We start from the raw sequence: 23,206 nt of genomic DNA, 5'->3' as shown, positions 1-23,206 counted from the left end.
GCCTGTGCTCTTCAAGACCACGCAGGCCTCACCATTCCCTCTGACAGCTCACTGCTGCCCTTCTTCACACACGCAAGTTCCCTGTGTGACATCTGAGTTGGTGACTGTGGCTTCAAATGATCAGGAAAGTATGTTCCAGGCCCATCCTCCACCCTCTATTTCTCTGTCTCACAACACAAATGTTAAGAAATGGATTTGTGTTGCTTTGTTCACTGCTGTTATTTCCAGGACCTAAGAAGAGGGTGTGGGGCGTGTCTGGCCCTAGGTAAGTCTTTGTTCAATGAATGTATGTCATAGATAGGAAACAAGAAATGATCAGAACATGTTCTATCTTCAGAAAACCATTGAAAATACATCAAATGGAACCACACACTGTGGGTGGGAGTGACTTGGTACAGCCCTTATAGAGAACAATTTGGCAATATTTGTCAAAATTACAAACACATAGATCAGTTGTTCCTGCAGTTCCATTTCTAGAAATTTGTCCTAAAGTATATTTGCACACAGGAAAAATGATGGTGTACAGGGTTAATTATTGCAGTAATAATAAAAGATTGAAAAAACCTAAATTTCCCTCAAAAGGGGACTGATTATATAAATTATGGTTTATCCATACATTGGAAGAATGGAATGTTATACAGCTATAAAAAGAATAAGGGGCCAGGCACAGTGGCTCACGCCTGTAGTCCTAGCACTTTGGGAGGCCAAGGCAGGCTGATCACTTGAGTTCAGGAGTTTGAGACCAGCCTGGCCAACTTGGTGAAATCCCATCTCTACTAAAAATACAAAAATTATCCAGGTGTTATGACACTTGCCTGTAATCCCAGCTACTTGAGAGGCTGAGGCAGGAGAATTGCTTGAACCCAGGAGGTGGAGATTACAATGAACCGAGATTGCACCACTGTACTCCAGCCTTGGTGACAGAGTGAAACTGCCTCAAAACAAAACAAAACAAAGGGTGCTATCTGTGAAATGAGAGGGAAAACATGAGGGGCAGAATAATGTATCTAGTGGGCTACCTTTTATGTATAAAAGGAAAACAACCCAAAGGAAATATTCATATTTGCTTGCATGTATGTAAAGAAAATCTGTATGGACTCATAAGAAAATAGTAACAATGGTTAGATGGAGGGTGGAGGAGGTATGGCGAAGAAACTGGGCAGATGAGGACAGGGTGGGAAGGAAAATTCTAATTCTCTCTTTCTCACTTTCCATGACTTTGAGGAGTAGGTTTTAGAGCAAATATTTATATATAATGTATGCATACATACATACACATATAGTAATAACAAATATGAAACTAAAGTGACAGTAGAAGAAGCCATCAGACCCTGGAGACCATAACTATCCACAGGACACTGTGTATGGCCACCATCTGATGGAGGCTCTAGGTCACTCACTGGAATTTTCATCCACTCTTGCTAGAAGATAATTTATTGGGCATGTTCCTTTCATCTTGACAGAAAAGACAGTGAAATATGTTTCCACTCCTACTGTCTTGCACTCAGATAATCCCAGAGAGCACTTTACAGATTGACAGCCAATAAACCACTTCACCCAGTGGAGAAATAGAGCAAATTCCAAGATGGAATTGGTGACATCCATGCCACAGGGGATGGCCCACCAAATGCTTCGTGATAAATAAGTTGAAATAGCCCAGCTAGTGAAATCTGCACTGAGAATTTAGCAAAGAAAGAATTTATCAAGTTACTATTGTTCTAGAATGATAGAAAGCAAAATCTTCTAAACTATTGAAATACAAATTCAGGAAGTCTTCCAAGAATAACTCAGATCTTATATATAGAGTCTGGCACATGGCATATGATCAATGTAAAATGAATTTTAAAATAGAAAATTTATTAAACAGAGTGCTATTACTCAAATAAATTAAATGGATGAATCTGTTTCTGTCATAGCATATATAAAAATATTTTAAACTGGGGAGCCCAGAGAATAATTAAAACTTGGCCAGGTGCAGTGGCTTACGCCTGTAATCCCAGCACTTTGTGGGAGGCTGGGGTGGATGGATCACCTGAGATCAGGAGTTTGAGACCAGACTGGTCAATATGGTGAAACCCCATTTCTACTAAAAATACAAAAAGTTAGCCAGTTGTGGTGACGGGTGCCTGTAATCCCAGCTACTAGGGAGGCTGAGGCAGGAGAATCGCTTGAACCCAGGAGGAGGAGGTTGCAGTGAGCCAAGATTATGCTACTGTACTCCAGCCTGGACGACAGAGTGAGAATCTGTCTAAAAAAAAAATACTGTGGCAGATGATATTTTTGTATATATGTGTATTTTAATAATTTTGTCCTTTTTTGGTCTATAGTTTAATTTTTTTCTGGGATTGCCACTGTGTCTTTGGAGTTATTAGTTTCCTTTTTTAAAAAAAATTCTCAAATGTCAAGCCATTCTATTTACACCTTTGCAGAGATCTGATGAAAGCAAATTTCAACATTTTTGGTAGGCTAAATATTGTTGTTTTAATTCTGTATGCCACAGCTCAGAGTCACATCGTCAAAGTATAATATTCATTTTAAAAAAACTTTAGCATAAATACCTCAGACTAAATATATTTATATCCAGGGAAAATGTTCAAACTGTTAAGCTAAGAGCATACAGTTAAGCATTCATACAGACTTATATGAACATAGACATGAAAGGAATCTATATTAAATAGTACAAGAGGAATGTAACAGCTTAGAATCAAAATATGCCTCTGTTGCCTTTATGTGTTTAAAACTAACATTTTTTAGTAGCTGAAATTGTAGAGAAAATGTTGCCCAGAAGTACCCATTGATTTGAGGGCATTTCACTCATTGTTACAAGGATGTGAAGAGTGAATCTCCTTGGCAATGATATCATTTTGGAGACAGAGTAGGGAAAATAGGTTACAAAACAGTGCATAGAGAATGGTTCCATTTCAGTAAGGATCATCTTCTACGCTTCATCATAATTCTCAATTTCTCAAGAGTTCTGCAACCTGAGATGAATACAGTAGTCCCCTCTTATCCATGGGGTATACTTTCTGAGACCCTCCTCTTATCCAAGGGGGATACTTTCTGAGAATCCCCTCCCCTTATCCATGGGGGATACTTTCTGAGATTCCCACCCCCCCACCAGTGGATGCCTGAAACTGCAATAGTACCGAACTCTGTATATACTATGTTTTTCCCTATACATACATATCTATGATAAAGTTTAATTTATAAACTAGGCACAGTAATAGAGTAACACAATAATAAAATAGAACAATTATAACAATACGCCAGCGTCGCTTCTCTTCTGCTTTGGGGCCACTATTCATTCAAGTAAGGGTGACTTGAACCCAAGCACCATAATACCACTGCAGTCGAGCTGTTAACCAAGACGAAGTGACTAACGGGCAGGCCGTGTGGCTGATTCACATCCCAGGTGGGACGGAGCAGGATGTGTAAGATTTCATTACGCTACTCAAAACGGCATGCAACTTAACACTTATAAAATATTTATTTCTGGAATTTTCCATTTAATATTTTCAGACTGCAGTTGACAGCAGATAACTGAAAGCTCGGAAAGCGAAACCGTGGATAAGCAGGGGAACTGTGGCATCCCATTTAAAATTGCTTCTGTAAGTTTATGTTTGAAGTATTTTGTTCCTTGAAAAGATGCTTGCTTTTTTCCTTTTCTCATTGTTCTTACTAACTGCATAACTTAATTTTTCAAACATTGTTGCCCCTCAGCACTACTTCACTGAAGTTTTAGGAAGCTAAATGTTATGTTCCCATAAAGATCAAAAGTGTCGCCGGGTGCGATGACTCAAGCCTGTAATCCCAGCACTTTTGGAGGCCGAGGTGGGCAGATCACGAGGTCAGGAGATCAAGATCATCCTGGCTAACACGGTGAAACCCCGTCTCTACTAAAAATACAAAAAGTTAGCCAGACGTGGTGGCAGGCACCTGCAGTCCCAGCTACTCGGCAGGCTGAAGCAGGAGAATGGCTTGAACCTGGGAGGCAGAGCTTGCAGTGAGCCAAGATTGTGCCACTGCACTCCAGCCTGGGCGGCAGAGCGAGACTCTGTTTCAAATAAATAAATAAATACATAAATAAATAAGAGACCAAAAGTGTCACACTTTTAAAGCAGTTGTTAGAAAAGCTGGACTGATGTGTCCTGACCACCTGGGAACAGCTGGCAGCCCAATTATTTGATATTCTTCCAATTAATTCAGACTCTTATGGGCACAGTGCTGCCTTCACCTTGGGCCTTCCTTTTAGCTTTTGAAGGCACAGAGGGCCACTGTCCTGGCAGCCACCTACCAGCAGGGTGCCCTCATGCCTCACCTCATGGCTGTGCTTCTTGGTTCCTGCTCTCTGGCCACTCGGCCCTCCTCAAGTTCTTGAACAATCCAGGCTCCCATCTGCCATTAGGTCTTTGCAAATAGTGTTCCCTTGCGTAGAATGCTTTCTTCACCTAGTTAGTCCTCCTTTTTGGTCATCTCTTCCTTAGGGAAGCCTGCCCTGATAATCCAGAAGAGGCACGCCCTTTCATTTCATGCCCTTACAACACCCTTTATTTACATGTTCATTGTTAGTGACTGTCTTCCTTTTTAAACTGTATGCTTTTTAAGGTAGAACCCTTTCTGTTTTTGCTCATCATGACATTCTGGTTCTTAGTGGATTTTTGTAATTATTGCTGTATGAATGAATGTATTATTTTAATAATTTATTCATTGCTAGAGGTCAGTAAAATGCAAACCCTATATACCCAGTCTTGTTGCAGTTTGCTGAGCGGGTGGAGCGTTACCTTGGGAGGCCCTGATCCCTCCCTGGGCGGACATTCTCCCACAGCCAAACTCTCAAGAAATGTATGGGCTAATGTAGGATATTTTACAGCGAGAGCTGTGACTATCAGTAGCTTCTTCAGTGACCATGAACGTTAGAGGTGGGGCTTGAGGCCGGATGTATCTGTTGCCACTAAGGGCTGCACATCCGGGGTTCAGATGCTGTGGTAATGAGCTAGGTCCTGTGTCAGCTACCTCCTCTGCGTGGTCCTTTCAGACTCATCTTGGGGCGTTGGCTCATTGTTGTAGCCCACACCTCTGTGGGCTCTGCTGCATCCTGCAGTGACTGTGAGGGCCTTGTCCTGCTGCTGCTGGTGCTTCTCACCACTTTTGGACTCAGACAAAGCCCCTGATGCAGGGCTTGGGATCTGGCTCTCTAGCAGCTGGTGAGGGAGTGCATATCATCCTTTACACACTGGAAGTGCAGGAGAATTAACTTCCATGGAGGCAAATTTTGACCACTGGGATCCAGGAGATGAAGGAGAACCAGCAGATCAATGATATTTTTGTCCTTTGCTTAGATGGATGGAGATGCAGAAGTTCAGCCCTATGAGGTCCGTGATTAATTAGCTGAGCAGAGGCCAGCTCAGTAGCGCACCTCCTGTTTGCTCTCCCTCTTTCTTTGCTGCACACCCCTTTCTCCCTCACTTTTGCTTCCCTGGGATTGCATTCCCAATAAAGTGTTCATACATAAACCTTTGCCTCAAGCTCTGTTTCCTGGGAAGCCCAGGCTGGGCTGGGCCCTTCCCCACTGCCAGTCCTGGACACACACTGCAAATGTTCCCTCCTAGAATTCTCGTGACTGTTGTCCGGGCTCCACTACTGCACTGCACCCCCACAAGCCAGGCATTCTTTCTTTACACAGAGCAATTGATTAGATTGAACCTTTCTTCATTGTGACCACAATTCTGTCCCAATTCCCTGAGGCCTACATTAGCCTGTTCCACATAATTCCTCATGTTTTATTTTTTCAGGTAACTGATATTAGACTTTACAGATGATTTTTAAATTTATTTTTTACTTTTATTGAAATTACAAAGTTTAAAGGGTCAAGTAATTCTATAAGGCTTGGTACAGAAGTCTACACTCCCTGACATCCATTTGTATTACCCATTCATAGGAGGCAACCACTTTTAACTGATTACTTAGGTATTTATGTTTATCTCTCCAAATAATAAATATTGCTGTATCTTTATCCTTTCATTTTAGGCATGACCTGTTGATTTTTCTCATGAAAGATGAAGATTTAGCTCATTTTAACAAATCTTATATCCACCTCTACTTCACACGCATACTTCTTGTCCCCTCTCTTCCTAATGCTGTTGTAGCATGATTTAGTTTAAAACTCAGTGTTTACTTTGTTATAAATATATAAGGCTGTTCATAGTTGAGCCATGTGGTAAACCATGATTATTTTCCATTTTCTGTTCAACTTTTGCTTTCTCTGAAATCAGTAATTGTCTTTTTTCCCTTTACTTAGTACTGTGGTCTGAATGTTTGTGCACCCACCGTGGCCCCCATCATTCATACGTTGAAATCCAAAGCTCCAAGGTGATGGTATTAGGAGGTGGAGCCTTTGGGAGATGATTAGGTCATGAGGGTGGAGACTTCACTAATTGGATCAATGCTCTTATAAAAGAGGTTTGCGTTGCCTCCTTGGTGCAGTCAGCAGCATGTCAGTCTCATAAGACGCTTGAGGGAAACTGTTTGCTCTTTCCTTTCCACATGTAGGACACAGCATGAAGATGCCATCTATGGGCTGGGCGCGGTGGCTCACGCCTGTAATCCTAGAACTTTGGGAGGCCGAGGCAGGCAGATCATTTGAGGTTGGGAATTCAAGACCAGCCTGACCAACATGGTGAAACCCCGTCTCTACTAAAAATACAAAAATTAGCCAGGCGTGGTGGTGGGCACCTGTAATCCCAGCTACTCGGGAGGCTGAGGCAGGAGAATCATTTGAACCCAGGAGGCAGAGGTTGCAGTGAGCCGAGATTGCACCATTGCACTCCAGCCTGGGCAACAGAGTGAGACTCCGTCTCAAAAAAAAAAAAAAAAAAAAAAGAATGTGCCATCTATAAACCAGAAAGCGGGCCCTCGCCAGATACCAAACCTGTTGGCGCCTTGGTCTTGGACTTCCTAGCCTCCAGAACTGTGACAAATAAATTTCTGAGTTTTTGTGTTTTTGTTTTGGGACAGGGTCTGGCTATGTCACCCAGACTGGGAGTGTAGTGGCACGATCATGGCTCACTGCAGCCTCGACCTCCTGCACCCAAGCGACCCTCCTGCCTTAGCTGCCCCCACAACCACACCCCTGTAGCTGGGGCTATAGGCACATGCCACCAGCCTGGCTAACTTTTTTTATCTTTGGTAGAGAAAAAGTCTCACTATGTTGCCCAGGCTAGTTTTGAACTCCTGGGCTCAAGTGATTCTCCTGCCTTGGCCTCCCAAAGTGCTGGGATCACAGGTGTGAGCCACTGCTCCTGGCCTTTCTGGTTTTTGTTTTTTTTGTTTTATAAACCACCCAGTTTATGGCCTGAATGAATTAAGATATTTGATATTCTCTTTCTTTCTCACTAATTTATCTCTAAACCTAGCTCAAGATGTATTAATACACATCTCCTTCCCTTACATTTGAACATGTTAGGTGCTCTTCAGTATTGATTTCTTGATAATGCAGCATCTCCCAGAACCTTCGTACCTGCTCAGTGTGACTAGCACACTGCTGAGTGAGGTGCTGGTCCTTCCTCACCATGCTGGGCTGGCCTTCCCTAAACCATCTTCTATGGGTTGATGATGTGATTGGCCCCTTGGTGGGTCTTACTTTTCCTATAGATCTGAAAGCATTGATGAGGTGAGGGAAGTGGGGCATACAGAGAATAGGCATCTCCCTTAAGGTGATTACTTTGTTATTTCAGAGTCTTCAAGTAAGGCAAGAGCAGCCTCTTTAGATGGGGGAAAGGAGAGGCTCATGGAATCCTCCCTTATCTCCCCATTCCAATTCCTGGCTCCCACTCATTTCCTTATCAATGCCCTACATTTCACATAAGGGATTTGATGATCTGTGGATTTAATGGATTTTACAATTTGACAACCCACAGGATTCAGTCTGACTTTTGGCAACCTTAGTCCTGTGGCTGCACAAGATAAAGGTTTTTTTTTTTTTTCTTTTGATTTGTTTTGCTTTGTTTTTGAGACGGAGTCTCGCTGTGTCACCCAGGCTGGAGTACAGTGGCACGATCTTGGCTCACTGCAACCTTCACCTCCCTGGTTCAAGGAATTCCCCTGCCTCAGCCTCCCAAGTAGCTGGGATTACAGGCACATGCCACCACTCCTGGCTAATTTTTTTGTATTTTTAGTAGAGACAGGGTTTCATCATGTTGGTCAGACTGGTCTCAAACTCCTGACCTCAGGCAATCTGCCCGCCTCGACCTCCCAATGTGCTGGGATTACAGGCGTGAGCCACCGTGCCCGGCTGATAAAGATTCTTTTAGCCCCATTATAGACAGTATCTTGTTGCACAAACTTACCTTAAACCAAAAATGTAGAATTTGAGCTGCTTGTTCTTTTTCATTAAGCTGTCCTGTGTCAGCTCACTGCAGCCTCCACCTCCCAGTTCAAGCAATTCTCCTGCCTCAGCCTCCTGAGTAGCTGGGATTACAGGTGCCTGCCACCACACTCAGCTAATTTTTGTATTTTTACTAGAGATGGGGTTTCTCCATGTTGGCCAGGCTGGTCTTGAATTCCTGACCTCATGATCCACCCGCCTCAGCCTCCCAAAGTGCTGGGATTACAGGCGTGCACCACCATGCCCGGCTAATTTTTGTTTTAGTAGAGATGGGGTTTCTCCATGTTGGCCTCAAACTCCGGGCCTCAGGTGATCTGCCTCCCAAAGTGCTGGGATTATAGGTGTGAGCCACTGCACCTGGCCTGGATAGGTAGATATGTGATAAACCCAATATAGTAAAATTTTGATGGTAGAATCTAGATGGTGAATATTTAGGTGCTCATTGTAGAATTCTTTCAACTTTTCTGTACGCTTGAAAAGTTTTATAATAAAAATGTTATACACAGAGAGAGAGAGAGAGGGAGAGAGGGAGAGAAAGAGAGAGAGAGAGATGAGGAAACTAGATACATGGAAAGCAGATATCTAGACTTCTGATCCAGGAAGAGAAGTAGACCAATTCTCCCAACAACCACCACAACAAAACACTAAAAATGAAGAATAAAATATTTTGAACGACATATTCTTAAATGTATCAAAAAGATAGCAAAAGTATGAAATTATCAAGCCAAAGTTGGAATGAAGTCTGCGAGGCAGAGAGATAAGTGGAGGGCTTCAATCATTTTAGTCCTGAGCATGTGGCAAGCCTTACAAAAGTGAAGTTTGGTTTTCATGGCCTCGAAGGGTTCAGGGACCCATAAAGCAGCATCTCCAAGGGCTACAACCTCAACATAAGATTCAACCACATGGAGAAACACTATTCCTACTAGTACTCCTGGAGGACCAAGGAAAACTTTGAGGAAAGTTGCCATGGTGCAGAGCAGATCACAGGAGTTGACAGGGATGCTGAGAAGTGGCAACCACAAGCTGGCCTTCATATGACTGTGTTGTTCAAATTCATGTTATTTGGGTGGTCCATAAAACCTCAAGGTATGGCCTCAGACTGGTGCCTGGCAGAGGTGAAAGCAAAGGCTCTCTATAGAACATATTTCATCCTGGACCTCAAAGAATTACCACAAGTAATTTTGCAAGGAAAATAAGCAGCTAACAATAAACAAACCAACAAACCACTAGTTGCACAAGGAAACCAAGCACCAAGAGTGACGATCATCAGGGGAAAAATCCTAGAAAGCAGAAACAGAGCCATAAAAACTTCATTGCACTTACCAGACACAAAATGGAAACTATGATTTTTATGTTTAAAGAAATAAATTTGAAATTATATGCAATAAACAAGAAAATACAGAGACGTGCCCATCATATTTGAGGGAGAACTAAAAGCCTTTGGATATAAGAATATAATAATTGAAACCCAAATCTTAACAAACAAGTCTCAAAGCAGATTTGACACAGTTGAAAAGATAGTGAATACAGAAATGGGCTAGAAGAGATAGTCCAGAATGCTGCACAGAGGGATGATGGGATGGAACTAGGAGTGGTAGATAAAGAGGCAAGAAGGATAAAGCGAGAGGAAAGAGAATGGAGCAGAGATAATATTTAAAGAGATGAAGAGAACTGATGAAAGACCTCAAACCACAGACGTACAGCAAATTGCAAGCAGAAAAGGTAAGCATAAATGCCATATAACTCTTCAGAGGAAAACTGCAGCACACAAAAACAAAGAGAAAATCTTCACAGAAACCTAAGAGAAAAGACAGGACCCCTTTAAAGGAGTGACAAATGGGCTGACTGCTGACTTCTTTATAGTAACAACAGGAACAAGAGGAAAATGAAATGTTATATTCATCCACTGAAAGTAACTGCTGATGTAGAATTCTGTACCAGCAAAGAGTCAAGAATACGGGCAATTAAAGACAGCTTCAGATAAAACAAAATGGAAACATTTGCCATCAGCAGATTCTTACTGAAGGAAATTCTAAAGGATGTATTAGGCACAAGGAAAATGATGCCAGGAGAAAATATCTGAGATGCAAGAAGCAATTAAGAGCCAAGAAAGTGGCAAGTATAGGGGCAAATCTAGACTGGCATTCATTAAAGAAAACAGCAAAAACAATGATTTATGTGGTTAAAATATAAAATTAAAATACATTAAAAGATAGTGACTAGTGACTAACTTTAGATTGTGATATGTTAAATAAGTAAGATATTGTAAGTCTTTTTTTTTTTTTTTTTTTTTTTGAGACAGGGTCTCACTCTTGCTCAGGCTAGATAGAGTACAGTGGTACAACCACAGCTCACTGCAGCCTTGACCTCATGGGCTCAAGCAATCCTCCCACTTCAGCCTCCCAAGTAGCTGGAACTATGGGTGTGTACCACCACACCCAGCTAAAATTTTTTTTGTAGACATGGGGGTCTCTCTGTGTTGCTCAGGCTGGTCTTGAACCCCTGGGCTCAAGCAATTCTCCCACCTCGGCCTCCCAAAGTGCTGGGATTACAGGCATGAGCCACTGTGCCTGGCTATTGTAAGGCTTAAAGTTTTAAAGTATCTGTTATCTGCATAAAGAATAAAAGTGAATAATGGAGGGGAAGAATGGAATGTGAAAACAAAGAAAAGAAAGGAGAAAAATATAAAAAGGTGGACAAAAGAAAACACAAAAGATGATAGAAATAAATCCAATTATTTCATTAATAACAATAAATGTAAATAAAATAAATGTTCCAGTAAAATGATAAAGATTGTGTTAGAACAGATTTTTAACATTCAGCTGTATGATGTTTACAAATGACACATCCAAAGCACATGGATATAGAAAGATTATAATAAAAGGATGGAAAAAGATATGTTGTGCAAATACTAATCAAAATAGACTTTAAGATAAGAAAGTATTACTAAAGATAAAAAAGGATCAGTGCATAGTGATAGAATGTTCAGTTTCATCAGAAAAAGATAAGTAATTCTAACATTTTAGGTCAGATAATTCCATTTTGGGCAAGGATGTGGGAATACGCACTGTTGCTGGGAGTGTCCAGTCTGTGGTCATTTTAGAGAGAATCTAGCAACGAAATGAGAACGTAACCAACCACCTTCAGATGTCATATATATGATAGATACCATGAGATTCTAGCTCCACCCATAAAGGGCCATGTGAGTGTTCACTGCAGCAGGCAGTGAAAGCAGCAAAGGCTTCCTTCAGAGGGGCTGGAGAAGTGAAATGTGCTGAAAACATAATGTAGAATGTAATGCTGTAGCCAGAAACAATGAACCAAATGTAAACACAGCAACATCAATACAACCTGGAAAAATAAAACAGTGTGTGCTCAATACCATTTAAGTGAAACATAAAAAATAATATGATGTACATCCATGTTTAAGGGCATGTATTTATTAGACTTGGTTCCTCTGGGAGAGAGGGGAATGTGAGTGAGGGTGGGGGACACAAAGGAGAAAAATTACATAAAAGAAGAAAGGGCTTTGTATGGACACGAATATGATTAACCAACTCCATGCATCCACCCCATCCCTGACTCCAGCCCACATAAAGGTTTGCCTCTTGCTTAAATCCAGCCAGACTTAAGGATTTGAAGCGTACAAGTTTAGAGCTCAAGGCAGCTATAGTCTGAATATTTTCTCAGTGGAGGGTGTGGCAACTGGTAGTTGTCTCTTAACACTTACCCTCCTCTTATTCCTTAATAATGCATTCCACAGCCTCCTTAGTGGGTGGGTATATCTACATACATAATTAATTTCTGGCCAGCGTTATATGGAACTTCCAGGAAGAATAGTTAAAAGGGAGGGGGCATATGTCATTTTGTCCTCTTCTATTTTTGGCTTGGAATGTGGACATGATAGCTAGTTCCCTGGTAGTCATCTCGGACCATGAGGCAACCTTGAGGGTGCTGAGAAAGACAGGAGCTGGATTCCTGATGCCCATGGAGCTGCTGTACCAGAGCTTCTTTTTTTGGGAGAGAGGAACACACTTTTATCATGTTTAAGGCCTTATTAATTCGGAGTTTTCTATTATATGGAGCCAAATATTCTCCTGATAAGGTGGGTTCAGAGTAGATGTGGAATTGGAGATAATTTCATTTTTTCCTAATCAGTCATCTTCTAGAAGAAACATTTCCTGGAGATTCTTTTTTAAATGCCAACTTTTTAAAATACCAATTTGTTGTCTTCAAAGGATAGTAGTTATACCTTTATTGAGGTTTAATTTTTAGGATTAAAAAATTGATTTAAAATAAAATATAAAACAATTTGGACTTTGAAGCAAAGCAGAGATTTGGCAGCAGGCAGCCTTAGATTTCAGCTCAGGGATAGCAATATCTCATTATACACACTTTAGTTGCATGTATACATAGAGTGAACGGACATGATCTTAGGGACAGGTGGCTTTGCTGATGGATAGCTGCCAGTTGGTCTGATAGTGCAGCCTGAGCTCTAAGTAATTCTTACATCAATTCTGTTACTAAACAGTAACCTGAGGACCAGACAGACTTTAAGGATGAGAGGTAATCTGGTGAGCTGTAAAACTCCTGATTGAATAGGAAGCAGACTTCACTAATTAGTGATTTTTCTTCCTCTTAAATTTGTATCTTTTGATTCTTTTGAGTTTGTCGAGTCCATTTCCTGGCTTAGGAAAACAGGTTGGGCAACCTCAGAGAAACCTATTTAATTAGCATTAGTAATGGTGGCAGGTTTGTTAAGCCAGGAAGCACTGGAATTAAAATGCTTGAAATTACTCACTGGACCATTGTCATAAGTGTCAGGCTCATCAATGCTCTTTGCTGCAACAAATCTCTTTCCAGACCTACAATGTGGCATCTCTTTTGGCTTAGCAATTTATAGTCTCCCAGATATCATTTTATTTACAAGTAATTTGCATATGTTTCATTGTTACAAAATACATGCTCACTGTAGAAAACGAATATTCAAATAAAAACAAAATAAAAGCAAAAGCCTGACAATCTCACTTACCTAAAGACAATCATTCTTAACCCATTGGTGTATATTTTTTCATAACTCTTTTATACTGTGTGGTGTCTACGTGTATGAATTTTAACCATCAGGCAATAGAAGAAATTTTCATAAATCTAAAAGCAGTAATGAAATAGAAAGCAAAACCCAGTAGACTTGATTGGTACAGCCAAAGGCTTACTCTTGAAAAACACCAAGAAAATACATAGATCTTTATTGGTCTTGTCAGAGGCGTTTAAACCACAGCAACTCCATCTTGAATAGGGGCTGGGTAAAATAAGGCTGAGAGCTACTGCGCTGCATTCCCAGGAGGTTAGGCATCCTGTCACAGGATGAGACGGGGGGTCGGCACAAGATACAGGTCATAAAAACCTTGTTAAAACAGGCTGTTATAAAGAAGCCAGCCAAAACCCACCAAAACCAACATGGCTACAAGAGTAACTTCTGGTTCCCCTCACTGCTCATTATGTGCTAATTATAATGCATTATCATGTGAAAAGACACTCCCACCGGTGTCTTGACAGTTTGCAGATGCCATGGCAATGTCAGGAAGTTACCGTATATGGTCTAGAAAGGGGAGGAACCCTCAGTTCCGGGAATTGTCCACTCCTTTCCCTGAAAACTCATGCATAATCCACCCCTCGTTTAGCATATAATCAAGAAGTAACAATAAAAATGGGCAACCAGCAGCCCTGGTCCTGTTCTGTCTATGGAATAGCCATTCTTTTATTCCTTTACTTTCTTAATAAACTTGCTTTCAGTTTAGGGACTAGCCTCGAATTCTTGATAGCCCAAGATCCAAGAACTTGCTCTTGGTGTCTGGATTGGAACCCCTATCTGGTAACAGTCTTGTCTAGGGAAAAAAAAAACACATAAATGAACAGCATGTGGAATATGAACAAGAACATAACTATTAATAGACAGATGAAGGAGAGTGAAAACCTAAGAGAATACAATATTTGTAAATGTGTAAGAATGTTATCAAAATGCTTCTGGAAAAATGCTTAGTAACTGGTAGGCACATGTGAAAGAAGTCTACTGATAATAAGGAATCCATACCATTTAATTTGGGCACATTTATCTCAAGATCAAGAACCTAGGTGTAGCCCTGGGCCAGGGGAGTCAGGGTGATGCAGAGAGGAGGTGGTACCTCTTGTGTGGAGGCCAAGGACTGCAGACAGTTCAGCCACATCAGGTGGGTTGTTCATGTGAATTAGATGGACCTTGATGTTCTCTTTAATGCTCATGTTGTATTACATTGAAACCCTAGCTTCAACACTTTTAAAAAGTTCTTATTAGCAAGTAAATTACAGATTGAACTTCTGAATTGTTTGCAGCCATTTTTTATTCCAAATATGTATGTTTTTGTAAACCTGACATTTCCCAAACAGTGCAAGTGAATCAGAAGTGACTGCTTAGACTTTAATACACGTGACATTGTGAGGCAGCACAACCTCCCCCCACCCACCAAAATTCCTCAGTGGAAATGTACATGGATGCATCAGTAAAGTTCTGGAAATGCAGATAGCGTGGGTGCCTGCCATGCAATTAATCACTCATAAAGCTTTTAAACTCACTCTGCCAGTCACACCGTGCACATTAGAATTAAAACAACAACATCAACAAAGAAAAAACCTTAACACAGTCTGAAATCTAGATCATTGTGCTATAAAGCATTGCACCATGTTGGGAAATTTGTTCACTTATTCCCCCCATGTGCTGAAAATTCAGAAGACATCCTAGAAGTTTCATTTTGGCCCTACTGGCTCTGTATTCTCCCTTCAGCCACTCTTTGAATATTCTCCACTGTGTATATTATTACTCTATATATCAAAATATCAACTAAAAGTGTGCATACTAAAGCATTTCTGAAATGATGCTCACTTTCTGCCTTTTGTCTACTAAAGGCTCCAAGTGACAATCCTTTCCAGCACCTCTAAATTTTGAGACGTTTGAGCCAAGTATACAGTTCACCAGATGTACGTTTCACACGTAACCCAGACGTAACTGCATGCACCTGGCCATAATGCCTTACCCAAAAATAAAAGTCATAAATAACCTTTTAAAAAGCCACCATGCTAGGGTTCAACAGGTAGCATACAGCACACGGATCGTCTGGGGATCTGCTATGCTTCCGCATGGAAAACAGGATGTTCCCAGGAGTGCTGTTGGGTTTGTTTTAAACCTCATTGCCTTTGGCTCAAGGGCAGTAGCTACATGATTTGGTGAAGGAGGACTTCCTAGTGGATCTTCTACAAGGTCTACCATACCTCTGAGTACCCATGATGCTGACAGTTTTCCTAAAGAACTGCCTGAGGAAACCTCAGTGCTGAGTTATTCGGAATGGATGCCTGTCAGTTGCCACTAAGCCAGTGGACCCTGCCCCTCCTGCTAGTGTCCCCTTGTGTCTAAACATCATGGCCTCTTCTTTGTGACAGCTCTATGGCCCACTTGGAGGATGTTCCAAACTCTCCTGAGTCCTATGTAAATTAAGCATAAGCAAAACTTTTTTTTAAAAAGGGGGCACTGTTTTACTCCATTTTTACAAAGGTCCTTTTTCATATTTAAAAAGCATTTCAGTTCTCTGAACAGTTGGTTAAAACCACATTGAAGATTCAACTAAAAGCTGAAGGAAACTGAAATAATACTGCTCAGGAGAATATCTTATAGGATTCCACAGTGAACCCATGGAAGCAGGAAGGGGAGAAAGTAGAACATACTGTAGAATTTTCAAATAATATTCTGGAGGGGTAACACAGATGTACTGATCCACCCCATCTGCTTCCCCTGAGAGCATAGAGAGGGCTTCTGAGCTGGGAAGGAGCTTGTGAACTGCCCAAGTTGAGAGAGCGCTAACGATATGCTTGACTTCTCTATCACTGCACAAAATGCTTAACTCCCCAGTCCCCATAGCCCACCTGCTACTCAGCATGATCAGACCAGCAGAGGCATCATCCTTCCCCAGACAGGTTCCTGGGGAGGCTTTCAGTATCTGCTGGTGGTGATGCCAAGGCTGGTTTTCTTAAAACCTGCCTTCATAAAGTCTTAGTGACCTCCTGGGTATACAGCTGCTCATGTGGGTCCACCCACGCAGAATCAAGCAGAAGCAAATAGGTCCCAGCTCTGAGACTGCCCACAGGAGTCTACCCTTCTCCAGTGGGGATTTGCTGGTGGGCAGAACATGGGCCTGCGAATCACCCTTCTACACTGTCACCAACACACCTACACCCCGGCAGGAGGCACGTTAGTTGCTCTAAGTGCATGTGGCCAAAGCTGTGGATGGTGCTGTTCCAGAAATATCACCTAAGAATCCTAAATGATTCATTAAAGAAAACATGGCATTATGAACAAGAGTCCATCAAAGGAAAGCTGCAAATGGCATCCCATTCAAAAAGTCCACATGCCACTGCATTTTGCCACCCTGAGGCAAAATGTCCCTGAAGTGTTCTCTGGGGAACCTCCAGCACCTTGCACAGTGCCTGACACACAGCAGGGGCCTCATAAATGGCTGTTAATAAGTGATAAAACCCACCCAAGACTGCTTTTCTTACTGCTTTTGATAAAACTCATAAGCGAACTCCGAGTGACAGCTGCTTTCTTTGCCTCATCCTGCTCCCTGTAGCTACCTCTGTGCCTCCGTCCCACAGTTAGATGCAACATCCCTGATTTCCAGGATCAGCTTAGTTCATGCCATTGACCCTTGATTTTTTTGGTCTATTCCCATGTTCACCAGGAAGAGAAGCATGAGGTTACATCTGTAATCTCCCTGCAGCAGAGTCAACTGCATAAGAAACCAAAAGACACACCTGCTCCATGCCAGGTTAGTACCCACCCATCACCCTCATAATTTTGCCAAAACTTTAGATATGTTTGTGAGTATTAGCCAAGTATGTGTATTAAAAATCTGTCTTCCCAGAAGTTGAGTTTGATGTCTTTTTGACAATGTTCACAGACTCCCAACATGTTAGCTTCCAGTAAAAAAGGTGCTATAAGAAAGATCCTTGGTTTTATAGATTGTTTCATCCGCACTGGATGCCATGTGTATGTAGCTGGCACTTTGGCAGGCTGTAATAAGCCATTAAGACTCCGTTAGACCCTGCTCTTAGCCCCATGTTTTCTGTCTTATTAGATGGTTATCCATCAGTAGGAATAGCAGCTATAGCTGTTAACAGTTATTGAGTGATCACTATGGGCCAGGTCAGTGCTGAGCATGCTACATCCATCATCTCATTGCCCTTTCAGAAAATCACACTGCACTCAAAACTAAGCAGCACAGTGCATCTGACAATATATCTACTGTCAAACAGAGAGCTTGGATACTGAAGGCCATAACTCAGCACTCACACATGCAGGGGGTGGGGAGGGGCAGTGCTCTGCTCAGATCCTTTGCATCATTTCTTTTGCATCATTTCCCTGTGTCTCCCCTGGCTGAGGATGCACCTGTGGTTGTCCTTTAGAGGACTGCCCTGAGCTACTGGAGCCATTACGCCAGCAGGAATTGAGAACAGAACGTTTACATCTCCTCTGGGTGCAGCCAGCCCCTTGATTCAGGTTGGGACACCTCTGAGGCCTAACTTTTCCTCCGGAGTTCCCCTGATCAGGCTGAGGCTAAACTCCATGGAGCTCTCCCTGAAATGACAAACATTTGCCTGGCTTTGTCTCCTTCCTTGTCCTGCTTCCCCCACTCCCTTACTGGTATCCCCTGGGAATACTTCCTTAATAAGTTACTTGCACACAAATCCTTGTTTCAGGGACTGCTTCTTGGGAACCCAATCTAAGACATTTTTTTAAAAACGGTTAAATGTCCTCTCTGGGAAGGAATCTGCAATCACCACTAGCTGGGACAGCCAGGGTGGTAGGGGAAATGAAGATCTCTCAATGAAAATTACCACAAAAAGGCAATCCCTCACGGCATTCAGACCCAATTCTTTGCTTAGGGGACAAGGATTTAGTCCTTGTGGTGTGTGAACTCTGATGCAGGATGTCCAGGATGAGACGCCATTCTGAGGTTTACCAGATGACCACATGGCATTGCTCCAAGCTTTCATCCATCATCTGTGTAGAAGCAGGGTGACATGTCTGCTATATAAAGGTGATACAGAGCAGACTTCTTGCTAGGGATCAGGTTTTCCATCCAAATTCTTGTTGGGAATCTTCCAATGAAAAGTACATATGAAAAAACACTTACAGTTCTTTAGCACACGTTAGCATGTGACTCCACACTTGATCGAGGCGATAAAGATGTGAAATGTCTTCGGGGTCTTGCCACATCCACAGTTTATATGCACCACTGCCAGCCTGGTGGATTCATTACGTGAGGTTTCTTCAACTTATTTCATCTGTCTTTTTAAACAGCAAGTTCCAAAGTACGGTAAGATTTTCATCCTTTAAAATTTGTATTCATGGACATGTACTTCCAAGATTTTAGGCCAGATATCAGTGCTTGAGTGAATTATATAACTATTTAATAGAAATAATAAAACATCGATACAAATATAAAAGACATAATCAGTATAAAAGGCTTATATTTATAAAAATACTTTAGGTAACAGTTTTCCCCTGAGGGTTGACCATGCGTGTTGCATCCATAAATATTGCTCGGCTCTGTAGCTCACTCTCCAAAGTTCAGAGTTCATCTTTAAAGGAAGTGGTGCTGGCCCCGGTCGTGTGACCTGGCCGAAGTGGCTGCCTCAGGCTGGCACCTGGGCTTGATAGAATGAAGAAGAGAACAGCATCAGTGGGGCCTCCGAAAAATCTGGAGAAGATTTTTTTCTTCCAAATATGGAAGATACAAAGATCAAGGATGACAGGCTAGTGATCAGGTCATGTGACTGGTGTGGCAGCTCACTGGTTTTTCTGGACCCAGTCCCAACTGTCTTCATTCTCTTTCCGGTTCTTCTCAGCTTCGATAATTTCTTTGTACCTTCGGCGAAAGAAGCCCATCTGAAAGGCAGAAAGAAAGAGGAGAAGCTGAGTTAGAAGTGCTGAAGAATCAGCCATTGTGACCCCAAGGCAGTCTGTCCCTGGGTAGGTGTGACCTGCACTCACAGGGCTGGGGAGGCTTGGAGGACCCCTCGGATTAGAGAAAACACTGGCAAGAAAAACATCCGGTGGAGACATTTTTCAAAATGCATGGACTTCCTGCGGGTGATATTAGGTAAGCTGTTTGTTCCTTCTAAAATGCATCTGGTGTAGTGTTTTCCAGACTGTGTGCTGGGGAATACTAGTTACTGAGAGCTGTTCAAAGGTGTTTGGGAGTAAAAAAAGGTTTCATGGCTGGGCGCAGTGGCTCACGCCTGTAATCCCAGCACTTTGGGAGGCTGAGACAGGCAGATCACTTGAGGTCAGGAGTTTGAGAGCAGCCTGGCCAACATGGTGAAACCCTGTCTCTACTAAAAATACAAAAATTAGCTGGGCATGGTGGTGTGTGCCTGTAATCCCAGCTACTTGGGAGGCTGGGGCACGAGAATCACTTGAACCTGGGAGGCGGAGGTTGCAGTGAGCCGAGATCGTGCCACCACTGCACTCCAGCCTGGGCAACAGAGTGAGACTCCATCTCAAAAAAAAAAAAAAGGTTTCATGGTCAAATAAGTTTGGGAAATGTGGCTTTTTTTTTTTTTTTTTTTTTTTTTTTAGAGAGAGTCTTAATGTACAGTGGAAAGTAAAGGATCCATTACCATTAATTCCGGTGGGGAAAAAAACCAGGGACCTGACATTCCCCAAGCTTATTTGGCTTTTGATAAACCTAGTATCTTGAGAGATCTTAGCCATCTGTGGAATAATTTAATAAATACTGCTCTCACATGAGAGGCTGTTTAAAGCGTCTGCAGGTCTGCATTCTACCTTGCTGTCATTTACATCTTTCTCTCAAACCCGTGGAATTTGTGCTGTCTGTGCACCACAGTCAGCAGCACATTCTCACTTAGAACGGGCGTTTCATCCTGACCCAGGATGGCAATTTCCTCTAGCTTAGTTCTGAAAAGACCCTGCCCTTTGATGTTACATTTGGTCTTACAACTTTTCACATATGGTAAGACAAGTGTCTAGTTTTTCTCACATAGTCATCACCACCAAACAGTGAAGCAACGTTTGTAGCCCAAAGCTTACCTTTCCTCCCATGCTCTGAGAGACTCGGCATCTCTCGTCCTTGGCTCACTAACATTGGTGGGCTCTGTTTATGAGGTCAGACATTCCTCTCTGCATCTTCCTTTAAACAAGGCTGACTGTATCGGGTGTACAAATACCCCAGCTCCCTCTCTCCTTGGGTGGGATAACCCTGAGGTGTACGTTCTACCAGTTTCCCCATGGAGCTTGCCTGCAGAGGTAACCAGCTTGATGACAAATCTTTTATTGGCTTCCTTCCCTGCTCTCCAACAGGTTTTCCTGAGATCACCTTCCAAATAAATGACTTGCCCTCAAATCATTGTTTCAATCCCCTTGAATAGAGGAAATCAAACAGAGACACACACTTGACCTGGTGCTGGTAGGCTTGCCACACCGCAGGTTGTGGTACCATGGTATCATCAGCTTGCAATTCCCAAGTCATATTGGAAAACCCTCAAGACTCTTTGCAGTCTGCTGCCAACAGTGCATGCACATATAAGACGTGTCCTACACAAATCATGAAGCAAACCCAGCTGTCATGGGCACATCAAATGTTTTTGTTGTCTGTATTTGTCCTCAGGCTTCTTCACTGTGAGCCAAACATCCAGGGAAGCATCACAGCCACCCTGATGGTCATAAGCTCCCCTGAAGAAGGGAAGGCAGGTGGACCTGAGGAGCTGTCTGTTGCCACCATCTTTCTACTTCCCTAAAGGGGGCTTATTGGCCAAGCCAAAGACGAGAACTGTCAAGAGAGCCAGCAGGTATCTTCACCCACGTTGCCAAGGAGATCCTGAGCATTCACTGTGAGGGGAAGTCGATAAGGTGGTGCAGTTTGAATGACTGGGAAAGAGCAGAAGCTTTCTTAGAACAACTGGCAAGAGTCTTGTGTTCTGAGCTTCAATCCTCAAGGCCAGTTTTGTAAACAGATATTGAGTTCCTGGTGATTTCAGCCCTGGAGGTTTCTTCCCAGCATAAGACCACATTCATCAGAATGCCACGTTCTGACGCCCCCACACATATACTTTTCTCTCCTGAAACCTCTTCACCTTCTCCCCTCTGCAAGAGATGTGGAAAAGGTGCTTGGCCAGAATTTTCTGGATAATTAAGAAAAAGTCATAGACATCATCCCCACAGCACACCCACAGAAGGCCAGAAAAACGGACCAAGACTGAATGGAAATCTAAGAAGCTACTGCTTGAAATGTCATTCTTTTGCGATAAAGGTGTGGTTGGCCAAGAAAACATGACCAGATGTGGCTGGTCACATGCCATGAAGGAGAATGTAATCATGAAACTGTGGAAGGATGTAACAGGGAAATAAGATTCTCTAGCACATACCTTTGGCTGCTGATGTTGTAATGTGTCAATAATCCCAGGTCACTCAGTTGTAATTCCAGAGAAGTCACATTTCCCTACCATGGCACTATCAAGCAGAAACTTAACAGTCTGCCCTCTTATTATCTCCTGCATTTGTCTTAGGACTCCTTGAAGGCAGGCTTTGTGCTTTCAATCCCCAGTACTCAGCATCTCACCTGTCCTTGGTACCAGCGATAAATTGCAAAGATGCCCACATACCCTCCACACCCTTTACCATGTGACTCTCCAGCTCTTCCCATCATGAGGTGGAGTCTATTTTCCCAGCCTTGATTCTCCACTGAGACTAGCTTTGACAATTGGATGAGAGGGAGGAGATGTTGTGTCTGTTACACACTTAGTCCCCAAGGGGCTGTGCACACTTCCAATTACTTTCTCAGAACCCTGCCCTGCTTCCACACAAATGCCTTTGTCTAACCTGCTAAGAGACCAGTTTTTTTTTGAAGCCCTCCCAGACTAGCCAACTCCCAGCTGCCCGCAGAGGCTCTTGTAAGTCTCGCTGAGCTCAAACTGCCCCACTGAGCTCAGTCCAAATAGCCAACCCACAGAACTGTGACCTGCATAGATGGATATTGCTTTTAAGCCGCTCAATACTGGGGTGGTTTGTCATGTAGCATAAGTTAACTGGTACAGACTCAATATTTTTTTTGCTGACTTAATGAATCAGACAGACAGCTGATAGGGCTCTAGATTTAAACAGCATCAGTTAGTGTGCCTTGCGGAACTGGACTTTTCACTTTTTTTTTTTTTTTGAGACAGTGTCTCACTCTGTCACCCAGGCTGGAGTGCAATGGCATCATCTCGGCTCACTGCAACCTCTGCCTCCCAGGTTCAAGTGATTCTCCTGCCTCAGCCTCTCGAGTAGCTGGGACTGCAGGCATGTACCACCCTGCCCAGCTAATTTTCATATTTTTAGTAGAGACGGGGTTTCATCTTGTTGGCCAGGCTGGTCTCAAACTCCTGACATCAAGTGATCCGCCTGCCTTGGCTTCCCAAAGCGCTGGGATTACAGGCGTGAGCCACCGCGCCCGGCCTGAACCAGACTTCTCTTGTTCATCTCTAAGAGCAAAAGCTGGCTCACTTTCTCATCACTATGCTAGTGTAAGGATTTGATATAGACAGTGTGTTAACAATCTGGAAAGGATTTAGAGCACCTGAACTCACTCTTACATGTGGCTTTCATGTGCTCAAGTTTTTATGTATGCAATTCTTGCTAACAACAAGGTGAAGGCACTGTCATCTCTTGCAGGCACCCGGAAGCAAGCTTCTTTCTCTCAGTGGAGTGGTGTCAGCATTAGGCCTGAAAATCACCCC

General features: G+C 42.7%; 1 protein-coding gene and 1 long non-coding RNA gene across 5 annotated transcripts in view; one reads left to right on the top strand and one right to left on the bottom strand.

Annotated features, from left to right (window-relative positions):
- The window catches only part of LOC104005501 (uncharacterized), a 35,166-nt gene extending 13,311 nt beyond the window's left edge, over window positions 1–21,855 (top strand). The window contains exons 2-5 of the long non-coding RNA XR_001713247.4: window positions 3,520–3,608; window positions 17,149–17,235; window positions 19,319–19,572; window positions 21,100–21,855. This is a non-coding gene — a long non-coding RNA (uncharacterized LOC104005501). The remainder of the gene's footprint in view (window positions 1–3,519; window positions 3,609–17,148; window positions 17,236–19,318; window positions 19,573–21,099) is intronic.
- ITGA9 (integrin subunit alpha 9) overlaps window positions 14,743–23,206 on the bottom strand; it is a 374,600-nt gene continuing 366,136 nt past the window's right edge. For all 4 annotated transcript variants that reach the window (XM_526172.9, XM_054681668.2, XM_054681665.2 and 1 more), the window contains one exon: window positions 14,743–19,358. In XM_526172.9, the coding sequence (XP_526172.3) occupies window positions 19,260–19,358 (99 nt within the window). In that variant the 3' untranslated portion in view covers window positions 14,743–19,259. The remainder of the gene's footprint in view (window positions 19,359–23,206) is intronic.

Source organism: Pan troglodytes, chromosome 2, assembly GCF_028858775.2.
Source record: "Pan troglodytes isolate AG18354 chromosome 2, NHGRI_mPanTro3-v2.0_pri, whole genome shotgun sequence".
Classification (NCBI taxonomy): Eukaryota; Metazoa; Chordata; class Mammalia; order Primates; family Hominidae; genus Pan; species Pan troglodytes.
Note: the sequence above shows the minus strand (reverse complement) of the source record. Positions and strands in the feature narration are given on the sequence as shown.